At 36.3% G+C, this 27,861-nt stretch overlaps 1 protein-coding gene across 2 annotated transcripts; it reads right to left on the reverse strand.

Annotated features, from left to right (window-relative positions):
- Nucleotides 1-581: 581 nt before the first annotated feature.
- Nucleotides 582-27,405, reverse strand: cnot6l (CCR4-NOT transcription complex, subunit 6-like). 2 transcript variants are annotated; one of them, XR_003674824.1, is made up of 13 exons: nt 27,310-27,405; nt 25,404-25,517; nt 16,959-17,145; nt 14,868-14,953; nt 14,662-14,751; nt 14,183-14,251; nt 12,331-12,488; nt 11,352-11,506; nt 10,615-10,766; nt 6,962-7,186; nt 4,779-4,981; nt 3,304-3,525; nt 582-2,425 (listed from the first exon to the last, which is right to left on the reverse strand). XR_003674824.1 is itself a non-coding variant. In XM_028458092.1 (12 exons), exons 2-12 carry the CDS (start codon nt 25,513-25,515, stop codon nt 3,355-3,357), a joined length of 1,608 nt encoding a protein of 535 aa, XP_028313893.1. In that variant the 5' UTR covers nt 25,516-25,517; nt 27,310-27,405; the 3' UTR covers nt 2,632-3,354. The 2 variants fall into 2 exon arrangements, 1 of the variants encoding a protein (XP_028313893.1); XM_028458092.1 differs by lacking the exon at nt 582-2,425 and having other exon boundaries at nt 2,632-3,525.
- Between the last annotated feature and the right edge of the window lie 456 nt (nt 27,406-27,861).

Here is a 27,861-nt window from a genome sequence, read left to right on the forward strand (position 1 = left end):
GAGAACACGTATCACTCACTGCTGTGACGACAGTAAGAGGCTCAGAGTCACAGCTGATCCTCAAACACTAGCAGCTGATCTCAGCTAATCAGAGCAGACACACTACTGTGTTATTTTTTGATATCATTTAAAATATATAAAAAATAATGTAATCCAGTACAGTGATTCATAAGAAAAAAATCTATGTATAGGCGGGGTATGTTGTCCTATTTTGTTGAATTTATATTGCACTAAATGTCTTTGAAGACATTTAGATGTGTCATAATTCTATGTCATGAAACACAATAAAGTGTTCTTCAATTTCAAACTACTTGAAGTGTTTATTTTGCACAATTATGTTATTGGCAATGAAACAGAGTATGTCTGCTGCCAAAATAAGGTTGAAGAAAACTGTGGCTATCAAAGATCTTTCCAAGGTTCCTGTGGATCCTTCCAAGCTTATTAATGTTTTTGTTAATAACTAGGATTGAATTTTATTAGTATTGGATAGACATTTGCATATAGAGATGTTACTTTCTGTGTCTGAGGAGACTATCTGTGACTATGTGGTTTAGTAAAAAAAAAAAAAAAACAACACAAACTGCTTTAAAACGTAGAACATTTATTATTTGTATAAAGTCCAATGAAGACTGGAACATAAAGTACCAATAAAGCTAAAAACAGTGTTATTTGAAAACCAACAGGCATCAAGGATACATATATATGTGTATATATATACATATATACCTTTTCTTTTACCACATTGGAAGTGTTTTTACTGCCATTAATGATGTGATCAACACAACATTGTAAACAAAAGTCTGAAATATGTGCAGTTATGAACAGAATCAGGGAGTTGGAAATGAAAATATTTCTCAGTGAAGACAAACATCTAAACAGTGTCAAAGTGGAACAAAGTGTCATGGCCACTTATTGTGCTTAAAAGCCAATTACTGCTGTTTATTATTAGAAGGTATTAAAAGAAAAACGTCTTAGATTCAATCTAAAATGTGTGAGATTGTAACTGGCATAAATAAATCTGATCAGAGGAATTTGTATATTTTTTTATTGCATAGACATTTGGAGACGCTCTCATAGGCTAAGGCTCCAGTGATACTGATTTAAGTATAAATAACTCTTTTATCTTTTACATGTTTAATGGCTCTAAAATGATACAATAGTTAAGTGAACACAAACAGTGAAACTGTAGCATTTCAGTAAATGCTACATTATGATTGTCTGAGTGATGCATAGAAAATCCCTCTATGTCGTTGTCGTAGGAAAGTCATTAAAAGTCATTATATTGGGGTACACATCATCCACACTGACTGATCACACAGTGAGATGAGCCCCGTCTGTGCATGAATGATCAGAAACGCCCCACGCCATCCTGAAGGCGGTTTAGCCTCAGTCGTGCTAACCTATGCAGGTCCATCCTAGAGAGAGGAGAACCAATGTTGAGGATGAAATCATGGAGTCCAGAGGTGTTAGCCTCCCATGCTCCAGGCATTCTGTCCCACTTACTGCATGGCTGCAGAGGCACACACCGTGTTTAGTCACAGAGGAGGATCACTTTCATGGAGCAGATGGTTTGGTTCCATGGCTCAGCATGCTGAGGCTCCTGGAGCTAAGCTAGCTGGATGTCTGAGAGAATGGGCCAATGTTCCCCAGGAGTGGGAAGCAAACATCCTGCCACAATGTGCAATAAGGTATCAATGAGGTAGGTGTGGCTACAGCAGCTCCACACCGGAGCGCAGCACTCGCTAGTCGAGTAGACGAGGACCAAGGGCACCGTTCACGAGCCTGACCCAACTATTCACGTCATCAGATTAATCAGATTCACCACGACACCAGATGGTTTTTTGCACAGTCACTGGAGCTATCAGTGAAAAATGAGTGACATGTAGAAATGTGCAGAGATGTTCCACCCAGATACAGAAGAGACTGTCCAACAGAGAACAACCAATGATCATCAGCATAGGTGTACGTCTGTGAGGCTGGATCAGTCATACAGTAGGTGTAGATGTACAGGAGGGGAGCCAGGACAGAGCTCTGAGGGACGCCGTTCTTAAGGCGGAGCCTGTTTCTCTGTCTGCTACTGGATCATTGTGACCATGTGACTGTCTGACAGTAGACAGTGCAGCGGCGTCATATGGTGTTGAAGGTATCAGTCAGGTCTACATAGACAACCCCAGCCTTCTTCTTAGACAAGAACCTGTCCTTGAGTCATCAGGATGACTCGTCTAGGGTTGACCTCCCACCTGTCCACAGGGATCTATGGATCTAGGATGTGTTGGACGAAGGCTTACAGAAGGTGTTACAGAGCAAAGATATGAGATGATAGCTCTGATGATAAGGTAGGGTCAGTAGGATGAAGCTCTCCTGGCTTATACAGCTCAGGGATCAAATCAATCAAAGATCAAAATCTTCTCCAGATTCTGGAGATCTTGAAAGAAAAAGAGAAAAGACCTTCAGGGCTGGTGCATCATGGAGTATGAGTTTTACACACTATCAGTAATAAAGCTTTGGAGCCGCATAAAGTCTATAATTATATATTTTTACAATATATAGGAGAGCTTTTTGGTTAACGACGTCATTTACACATTGAATTCCTCACTTGTGCTGAATATTTTTTACTCTTTTAAACAGTTCAAATGTAACATGATAATCATGCTTTTTTTTTTTTTTTTAAATAAAATAAATAAATAAATGTACCACTATTAATATGTATACTTATCTTTGAATGATTGTTTAAGCAAATGTAGAAATGTTTACTATGATAGTGTCAAAGTGTTTCTGTAGTATTTATAAAGGAGGGGTTAGCGTTGGTTTAATAAGTGTCTTATTAAAAACATAGAACAAGCAGAATATCCTCCATAGTAGAACATTTTTTGATGCATTGAATGTTAATCACAATGAGGTCTTCACAGATCATTCATGTCACAAACTTTGGCTCGTAAAATATTTGAAATTGCACTTTTCTGTCTAGTGTCACTGCTTTAACACTTTGTTTTTACTAAGTTCTATAATTAAAGCAGTTTCCTGATGACGAGGTTAAAGTAACTGATGAATAAAACTGTAAACGTCACACATCCATATTTAGAGCTTTGATTCACGTATATAAACTGATTTATACCTGTTGTTGAGTTAATGAGTAGAAAATAGTTCAACAATAAATATCATTAATCACTGGATGCATTTAGTGAGAAATGGAACAGGGGGCGGAGTCAGTTTGTTGTTGCTCATGGTGTTAAAGTTAAATATAACAAAGTGTACATGGTGTTCTATAAAAGGTGAGGGGGCGATGGGGGGTAGGACTACTACCTGAGGGCAGGTAGGTGCAGCCCATTAACAGAGGTGTGTGTGTGGGGGGGGTCAGGGGGGGTGCAGCTCCAGCTGGGCGAGCAGTGAGAAATGGTCTGATGGGATGTGGGGGTGGGGGCACCCAGTGATGTTGTTGTCTATCAGCCACTGGGTGTCCAACGGTCCCAGAACACCCAGAGCATTCATGTTAGTCTGAGAGAAGAAGATGTAGTCGATCACACCCTGGACACACAAACATTACACACATTACATCACAGTGTGGTCATTATTTTAATGAGTTCATGTTATCAATGATAATCTGAGAAATCAATGGTAATGAAACATGCACGTTGGTCACAATTAATAGACATTTATTACATAGAACAGGTCAGATATAACTGTACTATGTGTGCATTAGGGGTGAACGATTCATGGATGATTTTAGTTCATTTAGAACTTTTTATCCAGAATACTAATGTGTACAGTGAGGTAAATAAATCCCTGATACTGGACAGTACAGGTGACATTTACTAGATTCCTGATGTTTATTATGGAGGAATCGTCTATAAATTAATGATGAACATTAACAAACAAGTAAACAACATATAATGTCAAATATATTCACATTTTATTTGAATAAAGTCCAACCAATGCTTCAGTTTAAATCAACATGTTAACTTTTCAATATAAATCTATATTAAGTTTAACTAACTCTTCTGATTGATTTTATACATCAAAATAATACAATATTAATATCAATAATGATGTGGTGAGGTTAAATGAGCGGTGGTTGGTGGTTATCATCAGGCCTCTGCAGAGCTAATGCTAACGAGCTAATGCTAATGAGTTAATGCTAACTAGCTAACGCTACATGGTGGTGAACCACAGCTTTAGAATATCTCCATCTGTGATAAAAACCCAAAGGTGGTTCCATCCATTTCTCCTCCAATCACATGTTTAGTTGTTTGCTGGGGGCGTGGCCATGACGTCACACACACTAACGTCTTTATTATTAAAACAGCTTTAAAATCTGCTGTGATTAAATCACATCAGTTATTTACCTGTATCAATACAATCCATTGATTAGCTTTTAAAACTATTCTAGATAAATATGTGTCATCAGGAAGGATAACTAGCCGATGACAGATCAATGTAGCTGGATCATAAAAACATAAATGGATTAATTGATCTAATGGATAAATCCTTATACCCTTAATAAAGTGTGTGTGTGTGTGTGTGTGTGTGTTGCATGGCCAATGACAGACACAATATACTAGCATCATGCTACGTACTGATGCTGAGTTATTTGTGTTCAGCGTAGTGTCGCTAGGAATGGACCAATCAGCAATCAGCTATCACTGTGGGATGTACTGCCTAACACTAACACTGCATCGATTAGAATATTAACTTTTCACACCCAAACCTGTCAATGTAAAGTATGTACTGTATGTGTGTGTGTGTGTGCTAAAGATCAATGAAGAACATAATGTTTGTACCTTGAAGTCATAAGTGTAGTTGGTATACGGCATCAGGCTGCTCCTGTACGCACTCTTTAGATGGAAACTGTGAGTGATCAAACCTCCTGAGTTGCTGTTCTTTCCATTGCAACTAAAGTTGCTCAAACATTCACTGTAGCGTAGCTCTCTGAAATCCTTGTGGTTGTCGGCAACTCCACCGTTGCTCAGGTACTCCACCACTCCTGGGTTCACAGAACAGACACATTCAAATTATTATCTATTAACACTTTATCTCATCAACCTGCTGACAGATCAACTAAGATCTAATATATACAAATGTATTAGAAACAAAACTAAAAACTGGTGTTTTGCATTCTGAAACATATGAACATGGAAGAAATTATGCTAAAACTATTCAAAATGCATCTACTTCTCACTATAACCAATGACATCGTCTTTATAAAAGCACACGAGACAAGTTACCAATTATTTAATTACTCATAAGAGTAAAAAAAATATTCATTGAACTGTCGTACTGTTTATTTTTCAACAAACATGAAACATGTATATATTCTGATAATGTAATGTGTGTTTTATTAGTGGGACTCAATTACAAAAAAATCTAATTAATTAGAGATTAATTAACGTCCTAACAATATTTGACACAAGAAACGTTTTCCAGTTTAAATGTATGTTGGTTTATGACTGATTAATCTTAAACAACTAAATGGTGTTTATTATTTAATCACTGAGTGATGACATAATGTGTAACATGAATAAATAATATTATGATTGTTCACAAAGCACTAACTAATATTTAACTAAGATATACTCATGTTTTTCTGGATTTATAGTAAACTTTATAAAACAATTGTGTTTTTGTATTAAAATAAAAACATCACTTATTCCAGAACATTCCAGAGAAATATAAACTAAACAGTGTAAAATATTTATAATATCTGTGGATATCATGAAATAAACAGAACAACTGATGAAGATGATGAATTTAGTCTGAAATAGTTTTTCTACATAACAGTTGATAAGTTGGGTCAGACGATGCTATCTGTAGCAGCACTTCTAGCCCCGCCCACATCCTCTACCACAGAGTGGTCGACTAATAATAATAATAATAATAATAATAATAATAATAATAATAAACTGTCACTACAATCATTTATCACTGACTTTGTTCATTTGTCACTCATGGATTTATTATTGGTTCTGAACCCTGTCTGAGTGTCAGTGTGGATTGGAGACACTGTCTGCTCCACTAGGACCATTGTCCCTGCTAGCTGCTACATGTTAGCATTGATGTGCTAGCTGCTACATGTTAGCATTGAGGTGCTAGCTGCCACATGTTTAGCATTGAGGTGCTAGTTGCTACATGTTAGCAATGAGGTGTTATCTGCTACATGTTTGCATTGAGGTGTTAGCTGCTACATGTTAGCATTGAGGTGTTAGCTGCTACATGTTAGCATTGAGGTGTTAGCTGCTACATGTTAGCATTGAGATGTTAGATGCTACATGTTAGCATTGAAGTGTTAGATGCTACATTTTAGCATTGAGGTGCTAGCTGCTACATGTTAGCAATGAGGTGTTAGATGCTACATGTTAGCATTGAGGTACTAGTTGCTACATGTTAGCATTGAGGTGTTAGATGCTACATGCTAGCATTGAGGTGGTAGATGTTACAAGTTAGCATTGAGGTGCTAGCTGCTACATGTTAGCATTGAGGTGTTAGCTGCTACATGTTAGCATTGAGATGTTAGATGCTACATGTTAGCATTGAAGTGTTAGATGCTACATTTTAGCATTGAGGTTCTAGCTGCTAAATGTTAGCATTGAGGTGTTAGCTGCTACATTTTAGCCCTGAGGTGTTAGCTGCTACATGTTAGCATTGAGGTGCTAGCTGCTACATGTTAGCATTGAGGTGCTAGCTGCTACATGTTTTATTTAAACTAAAATGAACGCCCACAAAGCACAGCAACAACTACTTCCTCTGGTTCTCCTGTTTCTTGTGTTGTGTTCTGTGCATCAGTATTGTGGGTATACTGGGAACTCGTGAAATGAGAAGAGGTTCCACGCTGTTAGGCGTTAAATGTTGTAATTTTTCTGTAATTCGCTGATTGCAATTAACACAATAAAATCCCAGTCCATATATATATATACAGTATTTCATGTGTTTATCAGTAATATTTATCATGTGATCCCGTCCTACCAACCAGAGTCAGGCAGTGAGTTGAGGTCAGCACACAGGACGATGGGAATGGTCGACTGGTCACAAGTTAAATCTGTTGATCCAGAACTCAAAGCTCTCTCACTGATGCTCTTCAGCTCTGATAAGAACATCATGGTTTGGATTAACTTAACGTCTGAGTACTCAGGGTCCCAGTGCATGTGGGCGTTGGCCACTAAGATCATCTGTTTATCTTGTGGAGGCTTTACACCTGGACATGGGAAAGAGAAAGTAAATCACATTAAATATTCAGGAAATACATAAAGATCAAATCGAGAGTTGGTTTATACAACACATGATAATAAATCACATTTTAAAAATGGTCTTTATTGCTTCATACATAAATCAAACAGGGTTCTTTGCTGATTCTTGGATATCTTTTCATTACTGAATACTTCTCTACTAATTTCTTTGAACTATTTTCGAAATTAAGAACTTAATTCCATAACTTTCACTTGTTTTTCAAAAATTATCAAAATTTAACTATCTTTATTCAATTACACATAATTTATTTATCAAGGTAAAAGGCTGATGAATAAATATAAAAAAGGCCTAATTCCTAAACAAAGATCAAAAAGAGAGGCAGGAAAAGGAAGTCTCTTCTGCTACTCGGTGGAGGCGGTCGCATTTTTCTCTGCTCCCACTCTCCTCCCTATCTGCTGCCTGTTCTGTCTTCTGTCTTGTGGATCTAACAGGAGACTCTCTCTGCATTTATCCAAAAACGAAAATCATGGAATTGATCAGCTGGTCTCTCAATGCTATCAATCACATTTTTTCAACAAAAAGACCAGGCTGGGGTGAGCCTGGACGGAACATTTGTGGCTGGATACACAATGGATTTCCATGGAGGAACGTGGAGGACATCTACATGATTGGATTTATGGTAGCAGGGATGCTGCTGATTGGAGCTGGCAGTTTTCTAATCTATCGCAAAGTCTGTGTTACGTTGGCAGCTGTTTTGGGAAGGCTGCCAGTCGTTTTTGAAGGATGGGGTAGAACACAACATTCAGACTAATGTGATAAATGAACTCAAAAGTAAGCAGGAGGCTACTTTGGAGCGCTTACGTGGGATTGAAACTAACATGGAGAAGCTGAGATCTTTTTGCAGTTGAAGGCCACGTTATTGGATTTACTGCTGGAGACCAAAGACTGAAGACTATGAGTTTAACACCCATGGGCCTCCCCCACACGCTAGCTCAAGGTTGTGTCTCTATTTCACCATGGATGTATACAGACTGACGCTCCGCCCCCTCCTCTCCCCCATCGCCACCTGGACTTTTGTCTTCTGAACCAGACCTACTGTGACAAAGGATTCAATGTATGTCTTTAATAGTTTGATTGACACTTCTTATGTAGCCAATCACAAGTTAGGCAGTAGCAAGTTTGGTAGTAATCGCTACAACTGCAGAGCGTTAGTTTCTCTTTAGTTATTGGGTGTGGAGCGACCTTGTGGTTGTGTCTGTGTGCATAAATGATAAACCATAAGTATTGATGAGAATACAAGAGTACACCCACCTCAAGTTAGCTCTATACTGCTTTGATATAATATGTGTGTGTTCAGATAACATTATGGGCTAATTTAGCCATCTGCTAACTATGCTAACGCAAGTACTAACAGCCATGCGGCCCATCCATAGCCATTAGCACATGATAAAGCTACACTTGCTTGTTCGTTTGTTGTAATTGTTTATATTTTAACATACTCAGTGCCATTGACGAGATAACTCGTCATTTGCGTTTTTTCACAGGGATTACTAGAAAACACCCTCACGGAGGTATCTCATCAATATCTAAACTGTGGGGTGATGTAGTGACCAACTGTGCCCTGAAGATGGCAGCAGTGCACCTTTAGATGAGAGATTAGCCACTGATGCTACCCAGCAAAGGAGGAAAGAAGCAGGAAAAAGTGAGAATATGGCGCTACAGAGTGATATTGTGACGTATCCAGCAGCTCACAGCTCCACATACTAACACAGAACATGTGGACCTGAGTAGATTATTGATAATGTTGAGATGGTGAGATAAAACCACCAACTAACCGGGCCAAACGAGTCATCACTGCATGTCGTTGGGGGGGAGGGGGGTATAAAATACCCCCAGCCTGTGAGCCAGATAGCAAAATAATAGGTGACATGTAGGAGGTAGCAGCACCTTTGGATGAGAGATCATCCATGCTCAGCAGAGCTCAGAGGGAGAGGAGGAAAGGCATTTATGAGACAGAAAATGGCGCTACGTACAGAGAGTTGACGTTCACAGCAGCGCACAGCAGAACACACTGGACCAGAACATGTGTGGAACTCATGGATAATGTGGCGATGGTGAGATAAAACCATAAAAAGCAGTGACACTCTGCTTGTCAGGGAGGAAGAGGAAGTTACGTGTGTGCAGACTGACGGGAGAGAAAGTTGGAGGAACGCAAAAATACAGTAAGAAATCCATTCAACTCTGACCCAGATAAATAAATAATAATAATTTTATCATCAAAAGCCCTGTCTGTGTTTTTTTATGTTTTATATAAGGAAACAATGTTCAGATGTTAGAGTTGTCACTAAAGCATAAAAAATAGCTTCAAAGTCACTGACAGGGTTTTTTTTAGAAAAAGGCTTTTTTCTCAGCTTTTTGCTCTGAAAGTGAAGATTTGTGTAAAACTTGCTCTATTCAACGACTGATTACAAAAAAACAAATTCTTGATGAAAGTAGAGGCTTCAATCTTTCAGGTTCTGGTGTCAGATTTCAGATAGTCATAGTAGAAAATATTCTGTGGGTCTTTAAAATCAGTCAAAATGCTCAAAAACGGCTGGTACTGAATGAGTTAATGACATGGACGTGCTGGTGTGGACATTTGGGATAGATTAATAAAACAGGAGGATCCTCTAATGTTCCAATGACGCTTCTACTGAGGTTTAATGAAGCAGAGAAAAGGATGTCCTTATTTATTGTTTCCTGCTTTATCTTTAGTTTGGTGATAATAAACACATTTGTATTTCTCAAAAGTATTTATGATTTATATATATATTGTTTTATTTCTGTGACAGAACCACACACAATAAGACAACCATTGTAAATGTTTAATAAAGAAGACATACTCCCCATAGGGAATTCAGTCTAAGACCTGCCTTTTGCCCCTCACCTCTCCCTCTCCTCCTGTTCTTGTCCTACTTCTCATCTAAACATGATGGCGCTGCAAATGGCCGCCACAGCGTGTTGATGTGTGTGTCTTTCTGCTACAACTGCCAATTTAAATTGCTTGTACTGTTCTAAACTGTACCTGGAGGATAAAATCCTTTCTGATTTCTGAAAATAAATAGTTTTTTTGAAAGAAGAAAGTTTTGCTACATTTTAGTTGCAACTAAAAGAACGGACAGAAATATAAGTAAATACATTTATAAGAAATACAATGAATTTAAGTAAATAAACCTTTTGCTGTGATTAACTAGAAGTTCTATTGTTGGGTGAAATTAAAGTGATAATGACAGAAACTAAGACGAGGATCTTTCTGTAAAATCTCAGGTAAATTTAAAGAAGTTTTTAGTCAATGTTTCCTTTAAATAACAGAAAGTCAACATGCTGAACATATTAAAGCTGAGTAGAGGAAATGAAAGTACCACTTAAAGCAGTAGCTAAAGGGTTAAATCTCACCACCAGTGAACATGTCTTTGTTGATCTCCAGTAGAACGGCGACCCCTATGTTGTCTTTGGTCATCACTCTGTTCAACATGACCTCTGACCCCTCAGAGTTAGCCATGGCAACCTGGTTAAACTCTACAATGTGTTTCTGGACCAACGTCAACCTGCACAGATATTAACCAGTGCCATGAGAAAATATGATTTTAAAAGATCACAGTAAATATACTGTACAAGAAGTTATTTAAGAACAAAAACAAGAGAAATATTCTTCTTCTGTGGTATTCACCCATGTTTTCTTATCTTACACAATGTCCTATGTAAGAGGTTAGAGCAACCTCACTGATGTCCACTGCTAAATAACACATGCTTTACATTCAATAAACACATAGATATAAAAAACATGATATAGTTCCCACTGGTACCCTAACCCTGGGTTATTTCATGGGTTCAACAAACAAACAGTACATGCAGTGGCAAACATGAAATCATTTTAACAGAATACTTGATTAAATACTTGGTCACATGAAATCAAAGTTAAACATTCAGCTGGTGTTGCCTCTGATACTGTAAATGAAATTATAATTTCAAATAAGGAACAAAGGTATTTTTAAATCCCATAGGACAAAATAAAGGACAGGAGTTTGTTTTTTAAACCAAGATCTGTTCATCATGTTTTACTGATTTGATTAAAATATCATGAACATTATTATGATGTCAATATGAATACATTAGATCCTTTACATACGTACTTCTCGGTCTTGAAAAACACGGCACATCCGTCCACGTGTTTCCTCTCGTGCTCAGATACGAGTTTAGCACGAGATTTAGGACAGAAGAACCCGTCATAGCCACGTTCCTTTAGTGTTGGTACAAACAGTGTGTAGAACTGCTCAGTCTCCACCTCCTGAACATTAGGTCAAAAAATATTATATCTATAACCACCATCACCAATTAAACAGTTATCAGCATGTATTGATCAGCTTTTGGTTAAAGTCTAGTCACATGTGATGTTTGTGTGTTTGTTCATGTTACACAATAAACGTCACTTTTATCAGTTTACAGAATGAACTGAATGTGACTCTGGAGATAATACGTGACCATGTTCTGTGTTTACACACATATTACACATTTATTGAATTAACAGAACATTAAGATCATATTAAATATCATAAAAAAATTAATAAATAAACAAACATTGTTTCTAATCTGTGATAAGATTAAGAAAACCAAAAAAAAAAGTATTTTTTTTAAGTCAGATATTGAAACTTTATTGTTTATTGTTTTGCTCTATGTGACCACATAAATCATTATTTTATACTTTAGTTCCTGGTCTATATCTAATGTAGTCTAATCATTTAATGCTCTTTGATCTTTATTGTTAATGATCTTTATTATCAATGAGGAAAGGTTTTTAATGTCCTAATAAAACAAGTTAATATTAATAGAAAATAGAGTTTAAAAACTTTAAGGAGATTGGCATGAAATTGAAAATGTCACGCCCCACCTGTCGTACCTCCATTCTGCAGCAGGGGGCGCACCCCACACTTTGAGAAGCACTGATTTAACAGATCTGATACAGGTCACATATTTAATCTAATTTACCTGCTCTATGAACATAGCTTTAAAATAATAAAATAACTACTAATGTACATAGATCTGTACTTACTCAACTCCTTTTAAACAGTAAAAACCCTAATAATTACATTAAAGTAAAGGTGATAACTCCACCTGTAAACTGATGATGTCAGCATCACAGTGTGTGATTTCCTCCATGATTCCTTTCTTCCTGTAATCCCAGTTTAAGGCCCAGGATGGACAGTAACCGTACAGTTGTCGTGTTGCGTATTTATCACACAGCACGTTGTAGCACATCACCGTGAAAACAGCTGTACAGTAAACACAGAAATAGGAAGTGTTAATATAATACTCACACTGATTACTACTGTAGTTACTATTATACTAATAACACATATCTGTGAAATACGGTCCACCTCCTTTACACATTATTATTATTTTATATTATTTTATACCATTGATACCTTTCACGCAATTACATTTTAGGATTGTCAAAGTATTTATCTATTTACAGTATTTAGAGTATTTGTCTATTTACAGTATTTAGAGTATTTATCTATTTACAGTATTTAGAGTATTTGTCTATTTACAGTATTTAGAGTATTTGTCTACTTACAGTATTTAGAGTATTTATCTATTTACAGTATTTAGAGTATTTGTCTACTTACAGTATTTAGAGCATTTGTCTATTTACAGTATTTAGAGTATTTATCTATTTACAGTATTTAGAGTATTTGTCTATTTACAGTATTTAGAGTATTTGTCTACTTACAGTATTTAGAGTATTTGTCTACTTACAGTATTTAGAGTATTTGTCTACTTACAGTATTTAGAGTATTTGTCTACTTACAGTATTTAGAGCATTTGTCTATTTACAGTATTTAGAGTATTTATCTATTTACAGTATTTAGAGTATTTGTCTATTTACAGTATTTAGAGTATTTGTCTACTTACAGTATTTAGAGTATTTGTCTACTTACAGTATTTAGAGTATTTGTCTACTTACAGTATTTAGAGTATTTGTCTACTTACAGTATTTAGAGTATTTGTCTACTTACAGTATTTAGAGTCCCCTGGCAGATGTGAATCATTGATGATTTATAAATATTAAAGGAGTAATGAGTAATCTATCATATCTAAATATCGATTTATATTCCTATGATTTCACTACTATTTCTTCTCACCCATTGTTTCATATTTCTCATCTATTAAACAAAGCGCTGCCCTCCTGTACGTGTCCCCATGTGATACTGTACGTTATTGTCTGAATCTGAATCATTTTGTGTTCGACAACTTAGACCTTCTGACACATATTGATTTAATATTGGTATTAAAAATATCAAAGAAATAAAGCATTGGATTTAATCACAGCAAACTTTATATATTTTAATAATAACATCAGACTTTATATATTTTAATAATAACATCAGACTTTATATATTTTAATAATAACATCAAACTTTATATATTTTAATAATAACATCAGACTTTATATATTTTAATAATAACATCAGACTTTATATATTTTAATAATAACATCAGACTTTATATATTTTAATAATATCACCATCATGTTAAAATGAAGAGTAACAGTGTGTTCACCCACTGATCATTTAACCTGAATATTTGATATTAATATTGTATTATTTTTATGTTTTAAAAGAAAACCCTAGTGTTTTTCTGTATGTATTATTTCAAACATATTGATTATTGAAAATGAGAGCAGAAAAGTTAACATCCTGTTAATTTAAACTAAAGTTTTTGTTGGACTTTATTCAAATAAAATGTGAATATATTTAACATTAAATGTTGTTTACTTGTTGATGTTTATCATTAATAGATGATTATAATAAACAACAGGAATCTAGTAAAGCTCACCTGTACTGTCCAGTATCAGGGATGTATTTACCTGACTGTACACATTAGTACATACAGTATATTATGTTGTAATACACAGGTAAACTATCCAGATGTTACTTAGTCATGAATGAGATGATAAACGTACCTGTGGGAAGCGTCTGGTCTCGTTGTTTCAGGGTGATCCACGGCCTCTGGGGAACCTGCTCTGGGTGCACTGGAAGCAGGGACAAGTGTTCAAATATGAATCATTCATCATGAATTCATTAACAATAATTTAATAACAACAACTGATCTTCTATTCCCTGGTCTGATCTACCATCACACACTGGTTTCACGTGAAACTGGAGAATTGATCAAGATATTCAGTGTTTTTATGGCAAACCTCCAAAACTTAGGGCCTTATTTATTAAAGGTTGCGTGTGTAAAAACGAGCGCAAACTTTCACATTAATTTAGTACATAGAATTTTCATGATAAATGCTAACTGTTACATGTTTGCTAACGTTTCCCTGTTTTGTGGTGTACATTTTTCAATAAAGTTCTTTAAAAAAACAACAACCCTAACCCTACTATATATATATATGTATGGATGGAAATGAAATGTTAAAGTTGCTGAGTCATTTACCTGCTAGATTGTCCAGCATGTAGTTTAAAAGTTTTCTGGTACCATCTGGTTCCTGGTACAGATTGAGGATATCCTGAGACAGGGGGTTTCCTAAAGAGGAACCATTTATAACTCACTTATCTTGTTGTTAATGTTGCACAAGTTTATAATTTTACCAATATAACATTAGTGAACATTTGTTCCTTTAAAACAAGGTGAAATCATACCTTTGAGTCCCAGTATTTGTAACTGGAAAAGTCTCCCTAGTTCATAAGGTAAGACTCGTAACAGATTGTTGTTCAACAGCAGTTCCCTGAAAAACAGAAGTCATTATTATGAGTATTAGTATTACAACCTGTTCTACTACAGTATCAGGTAGAATGTATGTTTTCATGTTAGTATTGATGGACAATCACAGCATGATTAAAGCTGCAGTAAGTAAGTTTATTAGTTTTTTTTACATAAATCCATAAAATCCTTTGATCATATTGTAATTCAAAGTGTTCTGAGAGGACACTGTAATTTAACAACTTCTCTTCTCTCTGTAAATTAAGTTTAGAAACTTTTCAGCAGAGGCGGAGTTTGAGATTGTTTCCAGGGGGGGCAAAAGAAAAAATAGAAAAAAAAAAGAAAAAAGAACCAACCTAAAGCCTCAAAGGTTTGGGACCATTTTACTGAAAACTTCTACCACACATCTGAGGTAGAACTAACAAATGAATTATATATGTTTTGTACAGTCACTGTTTTATGGCACTTAAAATACATGTATATTATGTAAATTATATTGAGAATTTTTCAAATGAATTTGGATTGGTGGGAAATACCAGAGGTACAATATATCGTTCCACTGAGAAGTAGAGTAACATATTTTACTGTGACTGTGAACATCTAAAATATGATTATTATCTGTTATTGTGCATGTATTTCCTGATTATAAGCTTGTTTAATGTGTGAGTTTTACATTTAGATTTTTGTTCATTGTTTCTCTTGTGTTAAGTATAGATTAACTGTTTGGTTTGAACTGTTAGTTTTATCAGTCATTATTTCTCATACTTTTATCATGTTGTATTCTCTCTGTTTTTAATAACTTTTATATTTTAAGTTGCCTTTTAAAATATGTTCAGACACCAGATGAAAACTAGCCTTTTGTGGCTAAATGTGGCTCATTTACACTATGTCTGTTTATTAATGTGTATTGTCCCTTTTTAATAATCAATCAATTCAAATTCAACTAGGCAAGAATACGTATTTGAAAATTCAATTCAACTTTATTAATATAGCGCTAATTACAACTAAGTCATCTCAGTGCGCTTAACAAAATATAAAGTCTATAGTAAGAAATAAAGAACCGAAGAAAAGTCACATGAACAATCATTTAGTGACAGTGGAATAAATCTATGATAGAACCAGGTCCAGAGGTGGAGAACATCTGCTTCACTGGTAAATAGAAATGTTTACGTGAAAAACTTAATGAGTAATGTCTCTTTATGTTGTTCTTTTTACTAATTAAATTAAAATAATAATGCAGGGAAACAGAAGACTGACCTTGACCCTATATATATAAAATGTAGAACATAAAATATACATTGAAAGGAAATGTTGTTCAATGGTACCAGTCTGAGCTCTGTATCTCAATTTATAGGAAAAAATGTTTTTTTTTGTGACATCATGAACTTTGACCCCTACTGATCTTTGTAGGTCGTACAGTTTGGTCTAAATAAATAAAATACTCCATTAGAGATGAGCTTCTCATGTAAACATTGAACTTGTACGATAAATATTCGTAGAGATATGGAAAATGTTGTTTTTTGACACATGACGTGACCTTGACCTTGACACTTTGTATCTAAAAAAGGTCAACTGCACATCCTTGACATTGTCTCTATGAGATTATATACGAGTTATTAGTGCTGCATTAATAAAGTAGGAGGAGTTCTAGGACAAAGGGTTATAAACTATAAACCATAGACTATAGACTATAAACCATAGACTATAGACTATAAACCATAGACTATAGACTATAAACCATAGACTATAGACTATAAACTATAAACCATAGATTATAGACTATAAACCATAAACTATAAACTATAAACCATAGATTATAGACTATAAACTATAAACCATAGACTATAGACTATAAACCATAGACTATAGACTATAAACCATAGATTATAGACTATAAACTATAAACCATAGATTATAGACTATAAACCATAGACTATAAACTATAAACCATAGATTATAGACTATAAACCATAAACTATAGATTATAGATTATAAACCATAGATAATAGATATTTGACTATAGACTGTACCTGAGGGAGACCATGTTGCCCAGTTCAGCAGGTAGACTACGTAGTTTGTTAGAGGACAGGTTCAGGTAGACCAGGTTGACTAGCTTACAGATGTCTGCTGGGATACGACTCAGGTTGTTGTCGTTAATGTGCAGAGCAGTCAGATGGGTGAGTGTCCACAGGGTGTTACTGAGGCTACGCACTCGCCCTGAAACACACACACACACACACACACACACACACACACACACACACACACACACACACACACACACACACACACACACACACACACACACACACACACACACACACACACACACACACACACACACACACACACACACACACACACAGTTAGCTATTAGCAGGTTAAACTTAACTAAACCTAATAAACAAGCTGTACTATGAAGCTGGTTATCAACACATTAACTTAACTCGTTAAGCAGTTTTCACATCTGGGTCAGTGCACGCTCACATAAAAGGGGAGGAGTTTGCAGCAGCTGACCAATCACAGCCAATAACAAAAACAGTGAAAACTGTGTAGATCAACTTAAAAATATGAAAAACTAAAACTCATAATTCAGGCCAAAAACAACACAGCAAAAGCAGGAAGAAAAGAACAGACTCAATACAATACTATAGATCAGGTGTTTTCAACCTTGGGGTCAGGACCCCATGTGGGGTCACCTGGATTTGAAATAGGATGGCAGTAGTACCAGAATAGGGTAATAAACACATTAATGAAGACTAAAAACTACACTTTTATAGCCAAAAAGGAAACAAACTGGTTACTTTAGACACTTAGCGTTCAATAAAAACAATCAAAGACTGAATGAGAAATGAACTGAAACCTAAATGATCAGAACCCTAACCCTAAACATTGAACTGATCTGATCAGTTTTATTGATCAGATGACCGTCAATGACTCAGAATAAAGTTAATTCAATGTTACACATAATAAAAGCTTTGATTTATTTAAGATACATTTTATTTTATTTTAGCTGAGCTGGCTACATTTGTTTAATGAGTATCTTTAGTTTAGTGAAGCTTCATTTAAAGGGGACACATCATAGTTTTAAATCCTTCCTTTTTACATATAAATCATACAGTTATGGTCTATATAAAGCTGAACTGCAATGCTTGGGTCTGAATTCCTCATTATTATAGCTCCACCCCTTTTCTGATGTGCTTCTGAGAGCAACTCGTTTTGGTGCTGTCTCTTTAAATGCAAATGAGACACTTCATACCCCGCCCCCTCTCCAGGTTGCAGAGGTGACACTCGGTTCAACTCCACCCTGTTCGGCCATTTTTGTAGTTTGATAGAAGAGATACGGCTATGTAGCGGTGCATAAACTTTTTATTCAGAGGTTATTTACAAAATGTCAACAACGTTAGACTTGTCCATCCAGCCTTACATGTTCCAGCCAGAGTCTGACCCAGTGGAGCGAGATGAAAATGAAGATGATGAACCTGCAGAACCCTAACAAGTGAGCTAACACAAGCACCGAGCTAACGCTAGCGCCAAGCTAACGTCACAAAATGCATTTTAATACAGTCTTTTCAAAGACAAAAACGTCAAAATGAAATGACTAATGAAAACTTTAGACTTAAATTAAATCACGTAGGCCATATCATCAAGGATCTAAAACGAGCACACAGCGCTAACATATGAAGACGGTGCAACTGCTAATGCTAACAAAACAATGACAGGGACGTCTTATCATCACACTTTTTAGCGTTATTTACAGCTTACCGAAGTGCTCTGTTCATCGTCTCCAAAGATAGAAGGAATTGAACCCTCAATCAGACAAAGTCTTTCTGTAAATCCTTCTTTATACAGGTGGAGGTTGATGAAGCAGTCATCATTGAAGTGCTTCACACACACAAAAATGACCTTATCCACAGATGTGGTACACAGATGTGACGACGTGCTGACGTGGTGACGTATCGATCATTTCCTGTTTACATTCTACCGCTGCTTGCAGCGCTCTACTACTGTGTTCTGCTAACTCTAATCAAACTTGTTGTCATTGATATTTTAGCCTTGAAAACACTTGTTTTAATTTTTTACCGTACAGTTAAACGTACGAAGGTTAAGTAAAAAGCAATCTCGCCTCTTATAGGCAGTACAATCTCCTTTAAACTTCCTTTTGTCCTTAGCTTAGCTTAGCTTAAATTTAGCACCTATGGCTTCTCTCTCCTCCCCTCCGCTCTCCTGCCCGGTGTGTCAGATGTTTAGTTACTCCTCGTCCTCCTTTAGGGACAATGGTAGTTGCATAAAGTGTAGCGTACTGTTAGATATGGAGGCGAGGATCAACAATCTGGAGAAGCGGTTCCGCACCCCTGATACCAAAACAGAAGCTAGCAAGCAGGACCTAGCCGGTGCGGACCGTGCTAGCGCTAGCTCTAGCTTAGCCTCCCCCCCGGCCAGCAATGAGTGGGTTACTGTCCGTGGTAAGCATAGTCGAAGGTCAAAAAGCCGCTCGGGACACCACCATGTTCACGTCTCAAACAGGTTCTCCCCCCTCCGTGAGGACAACACACTCACCGGGGAACAAACTCTGATAATTGGCGACTCCATAGTGAGAAACGTGAAGCTAGCGAAGTCAGCGGGCATCGTGAGGTGCATCCCAGGGGCCAGAGCGGGCGACATAGAATCAAATCTAAAGTTGCTGGCAAAGAGTAATCGTAAGTTTGATAGGATAGTCCTCCATGTCGGCACTAATGACTCCCGACGTCGTCAGTCGGAAGCAACCAAAGTGAACATTGAATCAGTTTGTGCTTATGCTAAAACAATGTCGGACTCCGTAATTTTCTCTGGTCCCTTACCAAATCTGACCAGTGATGACATGTATAGCCTATAGCATGTCATCATTTAACCGCTGGCTATCGAGGTGGTGTCCAGAAAACGAGGTGGGCTTCATTGATCATTGGAGATCCTTCTGGGGAAAACCGAACCTGATAGGAAGAGATGGAATCCATCCTACTTTGGAGGGAGCATCTCTACTATCAGAAAACATGGCACAGTCACTGTTATGACATCTCATGAATGAGACCATGTTACAGAGGCGGAGTCCTCCACGCCCCTCTGCGCTTGCCTTAGGACAGTTTCCCTCCCATTGCTATCAGGATAGCTGTGTTCATCGCCATGACAACTGTTGTGATGGTGATGAATATTATTTTATGGAGACGGTGTCAGTCCCCCGACCCATATTTCACAATGATTTTAACATAAAATCAAATAAAAGAGCTATCAATTATAAAAATCTGAAAAAAATTAAAATCTCAAATCTAGAAACACCAAAACATAAAACCATTAGATGTGCTCTATTAAATATTAGATCACTGAGATCCAAATCTCTACTAGTAAATGACCTTATCTCAGAAAATAACTTTGATTTATTCTGTTTAACTGAAACATGGCTGTATCAAGATGAATATGTTAGTTTAAATGAAGCCACTCCTCCCAGTCATTTAAATACTCATATGCCACGAGACATAGGCCGTGGAGGTGGTGTAGCAGCTATTTATCATTCCTCTCTCCTAATCTATCCTAAACCAAAGGCCAGTTACACTTCCTTTGAAAGCCTGGTTCTAAATTTATCTCATATCGAATCAAAAACCTGCCAGCCAGTCTTATTTGTGATAATTTACCGTCCTCCAGGCCCTTATTCTGAATTTCTATCAGAATTCTCTGAGTTTATATCAAACTTAGTCCTCAGTTCTGATAAAATACTGATAGTAGGAGATTTTAATATCCATGTGGACAAAGATAGTGATAGCCTGAGCTCAGCCTTTATGTCCCTAATAGACTCAGTTGGCTTTTTTCAAACTATTAATGAAGCTACTCATCGTTTAAATCATACTCTTGATCTTGTTCTAACATATGGCCTTGATATTAATGAACTAAAAGTCTACCCTGAAAATCCTCTGCTATCAGATCACTTTTTAATATCTTTTAACATTATCCTAGAGGATCTCGCACTGTGCAATAAAATAGTTACAAGCAGAAATCTATCCAACAGTGCTGTGGCTAAATTTAAAGAGGCCATTCCTGCTGCCTTAAACTCAGTGCACCATCCAATAAATAACTATGATATCAATTATAACCCCTCTCAACTGGATCTGCTTGTCGATAGCTCTGCTAGTCTACTAAAATCCACCTTGGACTCAATTGCCCCATTGAGGGAAAAAACTATTAAACGTCAGAGGAAAGCTCCGTGGTTTAGCTCTGAAACTCACACACTCAAACAGACAACCCGTAAATTAGAGAGAATGTGGCGCTCCAATAAAACAGAGGAGTCACGAATACTTTGGCAAGAAAGCCATAGTAAATACATGACAGCCTTACGACATAGTCGATCTACATACTACTCCTCACTAATTGAAGAAAATAAAAATAATCCGAGGTACCTTTTCAGCACTGTAGCCAGGCTAACACAAAGTCAGAGCTCTATTGAGCCCATGATTCCTCTAGCCCTCAGCTGTGAGGACTTTATGACATTTTTTAACGATAAAATTCACAAGATTAGAGATAAAATTAGCCACTCCCTGCCTTCACCTGGGCCTGCTGTACCATTAAATGTAAATAGGCCTAACCTAAACTGTTTCACACATATAGGACTTCAGGAACTTAACTCTATTATTTCATCCTCCAAACCATCGACCTGCCTTTCAGATCCGATCCCAACTAAGCTGTTTAAAGAAGTTGTTCCCCTGGTCTGCCCATCTTTGTTGGAGACAATAAATATATCCCTATCAATAGGCTACGTGCCACAGTCCTTTAAAGTAGCTGTAATCAAACCCCTTCTCAAAAAACCTACTCTTGATTCCAGCACTTTAGCAAACTACAGGCCTATATCTAATCTTCCTTTTATTTCAAAGATTCTTGAGAAAGTTGTGGCAGCTCAGCTCTGTGAATTTCTTCAAAACAACAGCCTGTTCGAGGACTTCCAGTCAGGTTTTAGAGCTCAACACAGCACAGAGACTGCTTTAGTTAAAGTAACTAATGATCTACTCTGGGCTTCAGATGAAGGACGACTCTCAGTGCTGGTTTTATTAGATCTTAGTGCAGCTTTTGACACTATAGATCACTATATTCTACTAGAGAGATTAGAGAAATTACTTGGAATCACAGGGACTGCCCTAAACTGGTTTAAGTCCTACCTATCTGATAGGTACCAGTTTGTACACGTGAATAATAAGTCTTCTGTGTACACTAAAGTAAGCTACGGGGTTCCTCAGGGCTCTGTGCTAGGTCCAATCCTCTTCTGTATCTATATGATCCCCCTTGGTAATGTTATGAGAAAATACTCTGTTAACTTCCACTGCTATGCTGATGATACCCAACTGTATGTATCAATGAAGTCAGGTGAGACAAATCAGCTATCTAAACTTGAGGCCTGTCTAAAGGACATTAGGGCCTGGATGGACCAAAATTTTCTTCTTCTCAACTCAGACAAGACTGAGCTCATTGTACTGGGCCCGCGACACCTTAGAGAAACCTATGCTAGCCTAACTGCCCTAGATGGCATTACTCTGGCACAAAGCACAACTGTTAGAAACCTTGGGGTTCTATTTGATCAGGACTTATCCTTCAACTCTCACATAAAACAAACTTCAAGAACTGCCTTCTTTCATCTCCGTAACATTGCTAAAATCAGATCTATCCTGTCTCAGAGCGACGCCAAAAAACTAGTCCATGCTTTTGTTACCTCTAGACTGGATTATTGTAATTCTCTTTTAGCAGGCTGCCCGAGCAAGTCGCTTAAGACACTTCAGCTGGTTCAAAATGCTGCAGCACGTGTACTGACTAAAACTAGGAGAAGAGATCACATTACTCCTGTATTAGCCTCTCTGCATTGGCTTCCCATAAAATATAGAATAGAATTCAAGATTCTTCTTCTCACTTATAAAGCCCTAAATGGACAGGCACCAGTCTATCTCAAGGAGCTTGTAGTGCCATACAATCCCCCCAGAACACTACGCTCTCAAAATGCTGGACTACTCGTTGTTCCATTCATCTCTAAAAGTAGTATAGGAGGAAGAGCTTTCAGTTATCAGGCCCCACTTCTCTGGAACCATCTACCAACCACGGTTCGGGGGGCAGACACCCTCTCTACCTTTAAGGTTAGGCTCAAAACATTCCTCTTTGATAAAGCTTTTAGTTAGGAACCAGCTCATAGCTCATAATTAAGATGCAATAGGCATAGACTGCCGGGGGGGGGGTCTGGCATGCTCGGTTGGAGAGAGGTTGGAGAGGGCGTTAAGAGAGAGGTCATTTAGGTTAGAGAGGGACCGGAGAGGGTCCCATTCCTCTTTCAAACACTCCCTCTATGTCTGCTTACTCCCTTGTGTGTTTGCTCCTGTACTCCTTCTGGCTTTTGTCTTGCAGGTCCGTGGGATCCTCAGTGTGGAGTTACAGAGACTCAGCGGCTCTGTCTCCACCCTTTTCTCTGCACACACCCAACACAGCATAACGTGGATGGCTGTTCATCATAGGAATGGGATCCACACAAGGTTCCTGCTGCTTAACAGAAGGTTTTCCTTGCCGCCATGATGAATTCATGTTGGGTGTGGGATACATATGTATGTGTATATACGTATATATGCATATGTGTGTATCCATAAAATGAAGAGTCCGTCCTTAAGACTGCTCTACTGTAAAGTGCCTTGAGATACCATTGGTTATGATTTGGCGCTATACAAATAAAGATTGATTGATTGATTGATTTCTATAAAAAATAAAACTCAACCAGACACTTTGAAAAGGTTCTGATGCTGGGAGACGGTGTAATGGAGCGTGTGGGTTACTACATCCAACAACCCAACATTTTGACTTATCCTCTCGTAACTTCTGCATCCTGGAGCTTGGACTACAAAATAAAAGCCAGAAATAAAAATGGCGGATTGCTCGAAGTGTTGGACCTGGAGTTGATGAACTAATTTAGCAGTTCTGCTGCAAATACTGTGATGTAATAGTTAAAAAAACATAATAGAGAATAGAAAAATATAAACAGATTGAAAAATATGACCAAAACAGAAAATAAAGATATCTACGGAGCACCTGAAGAGATTAATTTGAACTTTTCTGTACTTCTAAGCACTGTAAATATACAACAAAATGCATTTAAGGTCTAAAAAAGTGGATTTAACATGATATGTCCACTTTAAAGTAAAATAACTTATAGCTCACCTCATTATATACAGTATATATATATATATATATATATATATATGTATATATATATATATATACTGGACTCATATCTCAGTGTCTATTCTCAAAATGTCGATATACGATATAAATCTCAATATTTGTTATTCAAATAAAGTCTGACCAGAAGTAAAATCCTGGGTTAAATGTTCTGATGTAAAATGTCACACAGACACATTTATTAACAAACATCTGATCAATATGTTCCACTTTAGTGTGTTTCTGCTCTAAGGGACAGCATGTGTGAGTGAGTTCTGTAATGTGGCTCGTTTAGATGAAGGTCTATTTTAGAACTCACTCAGAAATTCATCTAACTTTGCTTTTCATGCTGTATTTAAACACAAAATAAGCCTATATAATATACATCTATATTAAAATAGGCGATAATGTCATTTTCCAGTCCAGTCAGACAAGGTTGTGCTGGGTTGTAGGTTCACATCTGAACCTCGTTGTAAACCAACACATTGCTCACACACTATTTACACTGATGTCTACCACATACTCATTCTCATACCAGACCTCCTAATAGTGGATCATGTTTTGTTCTGCAGTCAGTGTCTTCTCCTCGTCCTTTTCTCTCTGCTCTGTTTCAGGTGTTTTGAAGCTGGTAGTTCCTGATCTAGTCTAGAACACTCTGATGTTCTATCTCTCTGTCTGTCTGTCTACTAACCACAACCAGTCCACGCAGACGAATGATTAGAAGAGTTTTTTCTTCCCACTGTCGCTTATGTTTGTTCATGGAATTGTTGGGTTTTTTCCTTTTCCCTTTATATTACAAATTTTATATTTTGATAGCGCTTTGAGATGACTTTGGTTGTAATTAACGCTATATAAATAAAGTTGGATTGAATTTTCTATATCACCAAAATAGAAAACTTGATATATGTTGAATCTTGATATATTGCCCAGCCCTAGTGCAGGTAATTTAAACCAGTTTGTATCGGTCCACTACCAACTATATAACACGTATATCTAAGATGGTATTCAGGTCAAATAAAGTATAGACAATAGTAAGACCTGATATGATTTTTTAGTATCAATCAATCAATTGGAAACTCACGACTGCTATTTATGAATCATAATATTAAATTATAATCTGCCCTTATTAGTGATTTAAGGACTAAATACTTTTACACCAAAAAAGAACAAGTATTTTAAAAGGCATTGTTTTGATTAATTATGACAAACTAAATGTTCAGGATGTGTTTTATATATTGTTTTAAAGCAAAGTAAATATTTATCCTAACCTGATATTTCCAGTTCAGCCCAACGAGATTTCTTCCCACTGGTGACGTCCTCCGCTGACATGATGGTGTAACATCTGCGAGGATCTGGAGGCTCATATTTTTCCTTTGGCATACCTAAACACCTCAGAACAAAAGAAAACTAAGAGTTCTTCACATAAATATAACAAACTAAAACAATTCATAAACACTCAGTTTGATAACAAAGAGAAAAGAACTCATGTGAAGAAGCGTACATATATACATATATACATATATACATATAAAGTAAACAGTGTGACATGTTCATAACACTGACTTTTGGACAAACACATTTTTAAAAAAACAACAGAAAAGTGCTGTTCTTTTAATGTGAAGGAGTATCTGCAACTGAGAGGAAAACATGGTCATTTTATTAAAATATCATTTATTTTTTGTAATAACAGACGTGGCCTTGAATAAAAACCTTTGAAATCTGCATCGTTTACATTTTATATATTTAACCTAAAAATGTGATTATTTATGGTCAGTTTAAGTTAATTATGATGATCTTTTCTTATAAAGGTTCATTTTTTAAACTGAATATGAGGTTAAAGATATGAAAGGTGATGATATGTAAGCTTTATTTAAGTTTTCATTTTTAAAGTTGTTTTCAAATGAAATTGTTAAATTTGTGGAAAAGGTTTTATATTTAAGCAATGCTGCTTATTAGTCCCCTGATTAATAATTCATACATAGTTACATGATTATGTTTCTAATCCTAACTTTAAAGTATACTTTAAACTTTCATTGATACACAATGTTTATTGTCATATTTGGTGAATTGGCCCTCGTCAGCTTCTGTAGATTTGACTTTATTAGAAAACCTTCCACTAATTACATTTTTGACATTTCTACTTTCATTTCCTATTTTTCTACTTTATTCTTCATATTCCCAAAAATGATTTTCTCCCTCAGAATTGGCCCTAATCGCCTCCTGTAGACGTAGTAAAATATTAATAGTCCATGAGTGGAGTGTAACATTACAGCAGACTAATATTAGACACGCCTTTAGAGGAAAACACACACACACACAGAATAAAACAGTGTGTCTGGTTCAGAGGGTAAGCTACAGCTAAAGCTACAGCTACAGCAGGGTTTACAACCACTATGATAAATCCATATCATCAATAACTGCATTTGGATCAAATATGACACTCTTAACGTTTAACAATACACAACAAAATGTAATTATACAAATGTATTTCATGTTTATTCATTTATTAATATTATATATATAAGATAATGATTGTTAATTGCACTTTTTATTTGAATGAACAAATGTGAAGTTTATAAAACCTTTTTTTCTTTGTTTAATATATTTCAGTTTTAATTGAATGACTGTATATTATTAATATTATTATTAATATAAGCTTTTCAGTTTCTGGTTTGTCTTGTGATTTATTTTCAATTAAAAATGAATTTTGGTCCAAAAAGGTTGAAAAACACTGACCAAGAGTGCAGTGTGACGTCATGTGACGTCATAGCGCAGCCATCGTGAGGTTGGCAAAGAGAAGAAGTTTAGAGCAGAATTACATAACTTGTTTACAGAAAATATAAGTTACAGATTATTAATAACCTGCTGTTATAATCACATGTTAGAGATAAACTCTGAGTTTTAACCACATGATCCAGTCTATGGTCGGAATGTCTATACTTTAAAACATATACTCTACTACTGTTCCGAGTAGTTACAGGAATATATGTAACAGTGAGTATTTCTACCTGTTCTACAGGTGATTGATTATTGATCAGTTACAACATGATGAACACATGGTTCTCACAGCAGAGGAACAAGTTTATAGAACAGCAACAGACGAACATTTAACAGTAACTTTTCTCACATGAATATAAGTAAATAGAGTTTAAACTATCGTCAGCTGCACATTACCGTCATTCAGAGGTTTAATGTGTATCTGAAGGTTGACACAGAGCTGTAGAGGTGTTAGATATCCGTCACCATTGAGCTGTGGACGTTTCTACCCATAAATATCTACCACTGACCTGTATCACACGTGGATAGACCAATGGCGGGAGAGTGAAGCCAGCCGGCGCCATGTTGGTACACTGAGATCTGACTGATATTTGTAGTTAAAACTTAATAATAATCAATAAACATAAAAAAATGTATATATTGTGATAGAGTATATTATGAATTGAAATATAGCCACTCTATATGTTGTATTATTTAAAATTCAATTGATGATATTTGTGTAGTAAACATTAAAAAGTATATGTAATGTATATATTGTGTTTTTATTGCCACATGTCTGTGTACAGGCCCATGTGTATATCTATGTCTTCATATTTTCATTTTTTTATTATCTGCTGCTAGAATGCTGCAAATGTCCCCTTTGTGGGACTAATAAAGGTTATCTTTATCTATATTACCACCTGCTGGTGACTTTAGTATTACATGCTCTAGTCATAAGTTCTTTTTCTC

This window comes from Gouania willdenowi, chromosome 9 (genome assembly GCF_900634775.1).
Source record: "Gouania willdenowi chromosome 9, fGouWil2.1, whole genome shotgun sequence".
Taxonomy (NCBI): Eukaryota; Metazoa; Chordata; class Actinopteri; order Blenniiformes; family Gobiesocidae; genus Gouania; species Gouania willdenowi.